Consider the following 3,177-nt stretch of genomic DNA (forward strand, 5'->3'; position numbering starts at 1 on the left):
GGGTCTGGGACCAACTTCCACGGGAGGTGGTGCAGGCTCCCACCCTGGGGGTTTTTAAGAAGAGGTTAGATGAACACCTTGCTGGGGTCGTTTGACCCCAGTACTCTTTCCTGCCATGGCAGGGGGTCGGACTAGATGATCTGCTCAGGTCCCTTCCGACCCTAGAAACTATGAAACTATGTCCCCTGTTCAGTGTTGGCTGTGCAGGATGTGCAACACAGCACTGGTGCAATTCACAGGGTCATCTAAACTGTGAAGACAGGAATGCAACAAATCCTCCATGCTGCGCAGGTGCCTGGCTCCTCACCTGTATTCCTAATGAGGAATAATTCTGACCAGTTCAACAGACTGGACAGAGGTGTTGCTACAATGCAAAAGCCACCCTACGTTACCAGCCATGTACAAGGTGGTCCCAGTGGCTACAGCTTGTACCGCTAAAGCCAAAACATAAAGGCACAAATACATTTGACAACGAGGAACTGTGAGGTCAAAACCCGGCTGAGAGCTGCGGCGGTCCTGTGGTCTTGTGTACGAAGGGGAAGGCCTTGCAATCATCTCTCCCATACCGGGGATGCCTACCACCATGCTGCCTGGGGGTCGGGTGGGATTCTCCATAGGATAAAACCCTGACTGATCTATCTCTTCACCACTGGAAAAAGAATAGTAGAGAAATTCAGTATTAACTAGCAGAGACAAACGGGAGTGTGTGGGGGGCACAGCAGCAGTGCTGGGCCTTGGAGAGGACGTCGCAGGAGGAGACGAGGCCTGTGAGTGAGACAAGCTCTCAGAGGCGAGGTGCGCGAGGGCTGTGGTGGACAGGCAGAGGACATGTTGATCCAGGGTCAAGAGAGACGAGTTCTGGAGGGCGAACGGGCTGTCACAGGTGACCAACCTGCCTCTCTTTACCAAGTCCACGTTCTTTTGGAGCCACCCTGCAAGTCCACTTATGTGGCAGCTGCATTTCCAGGGGTTGCTGTCAAGCCAGACCTCTTGGAGCTGGGGTAAGGACATAAAGAAGTCTCCGGGAAGGGACTGCAGCCTGGTACTATTCAGGTAAATTTTCTGAAGTTTGCTGAGATGGTGGAAGAGGTTTCCAGGAAGAACTGCAATCGGGTTGCCATGAAGGGAAATCTCCTGCACGCTCCGAAGGCTCCGGAAGAGGCTGCCTGGCAGACGAGAAATGTTGTTAGTATGCAGGGACAGGCTGACCAGGTCCTCGAGACCACTGAACACGTTGCCTGGGAGAATGGTGAGCTCGGGGTTTAAACTCAGCACCAGGAGCTCCAGATTTGTCAGGTTACTGAAGACACAGTCTGGGAGGGTCGGGAGTTGAGTTTCATATAACCACAGACTCTGAAGCTGCCTCATTTCTCCAAACAGTATTTCTGGAAGGGATCCCAGCGGATTCCTATGCAAGGTCAGAGTAGTCAAATTGTTTAGATGCAGAAAAAGCCCGTGAGGCAGGGACTGCAGGTTGTTTCTGGAAAGCATTAGTGATTTCAGTTTAAGGAGACAGTGAAAGGCACCAGGGGCGATGGACTGAATATTATTTCCATACAGGTGGAGTTCCACCAGCTCCCCGAGGTTATCAAACACGTCGGCGTCTATTGAAGTCAGCCTGTTCGTATACAGAAACAGCTTCTCCAGCTTGGTTAACTTGCTAAATATATTTCTAGGCAGGACTGACAGATAGTTTCGGGACAAGTTCAGTAACTTGAGCTTGACAAGGCGCTTCAGCAATCCTTCAGGAAGCTCCGTGAGATTGTTCTTGTTCAAAAATAGCTCTTGCAAATTGACCAACTTGTCAAACAGACTTCCCTCCACATGTCTCAGCTGGTTTTTTTCAAGGATCAATTGGTGAAGGTTCGCCATTTGATCAAAAACCCCGGGGGGAAGCTGAACTACCTTGTTGTCCAACAGCCTCAGGCTCTTCAGCTTTATCAGGTCTTTAAATGCTCCTGGCGAAATCACAGCGAGCTGGTTTGAAGACAAACTGAGACGCTGCAGAATAGTCATCTTGGAGAAAACATCGTCCGTCAGGGCTGTTGTGTGAGTGTGAGTGATCTGGATATCTGTCAGGCTGGTCGGCAGACCCAGTGAGGCCAGGTCTGTGATGACCGCACCAGAGCAGTGGATGGCATTACTGGGAACGCATTTGCAATTCTCAGGGCAGAGAAAGGCGTCCGACTGAAGGACGATCCAGAGGACTGCCAGCAAAAGAGCAGCCAACATCTTCACTGAAGTGCCTGAAAAATCACCAGGTGTAAGTTAGTGCCAGACAGGGACAGTTGCCTCTCATGGGGTCCAGGTCAGCCTGTGAAAGAAAAGCTTCAGTGATGAGACAATCCAGCAGGCAGCAAAATTAACCCAGTGATACTGTGGGGGGTGTCAACTATCCCCACGTAAAGAGCCAAACATACAAGAGCACAGTGTTCGGCAAAACTATTTCTCTCAACCTGCAGCAGCTGCTTCTGGGAGCAGAGAATTGCAGAAGGCGAGAGGCCATCCTTGACTCTGTCCCGAGGAGCGTGCAGGAGGTGTGCATTTGAAAAAGGCCAGCGGCCAGCTGCTGAGCACCCCCCAGTGACCACAGTCCATAGTTAGGGTCAGTGTCCTAGGACATTACATAAGCAAGAGCGACAGCCGACTTTAGAAGGGGAAAATGCCAATCGGCAAGGGTTAGTCAAACAGGCCCTAAAGCAAAAATGTAAAGAAAGCAAAATCCTGAGGGGCGGCAGGGAACGCACTTAAGAGACGCATGCGTCGCTTAACTAAAAACAGCGACCAACAGGAGTTTGGGGATAAGGCACAGCTGGGGCCGAAACTCACCCCAGACAGAGCTCCTTTGGCACTTTTAAGTCTGACCAGGGCAAAGCCAAGAACATGAGTGAGAGTTATATGAGCTGGCCAGGAAGAAACTAACAAAGAAGCCAAGTATGATGGAGTAAGAACCTTGCCTGACTATGATAGAGCTGCACTTTGAGCACAGGGTTGGAAATTGTGGGAAAAGGTATCTGGACAGAAAAAGGGGATAATGTTGACAGACTGGCATTTCAGAACAGATGTCATAGTTTCATAGTTTCTAGGGTCAGAAGGGACCTGAACAGATCATCAAGTCCAACCCCTTGCCCTGGGCAAGAACAAGTGATGGGATCATAATAGCCTAGCCAAATATCT

The 3,177-nt window shown here is 50.4% G+C and overlaps 1 protein-coding gene across 2 annotated transcripts in view; it reads right to left on the reverse strand.

Annotated features, from left to right (window-relative positions):
* Nucleotides 1-184: 184 nt before the first annotated feature.
* LOC109288120 (platelet glycoprotein V-like) overlaps nucleotides 185-3,177 on the reverse strand; it is a 10,348-nt gene continuing 7,355 nt past the window's right edge. The window contains exon 2 of one of the 2 annotated variants that reach the window (XM_019503503.1): nucleotides 185-2,246. In XM_019503503.1, coding sequence (XP_019359048.1) covers nucleotides 316-2,246 — 1,931 coding nt within the window. In that variant the 3' untranslated portion in view covers nucleotides 185-315. Of the gene's footprint in view, nucleotides 2,315-3,177 lie in introns of both variants that reach the window. The other variant, XM_019503504.1, reaches the window with a different exon arrangement.

Source organism: Gavialis gangeticus, unplaced genomic scaffold, assembly GCF_001723915.1.
Source record: "Gavialis gangeticus isolate Ggan-Ray unplaced genomic scaffold, GavGan_comp1, whole genome shotgun sequence".
Lineage (NCBI taxonomy): Eukaryota > Metazoa > Chordata > Crocodylia > Gavialidae > Gavialis > Gavialis gangeticus.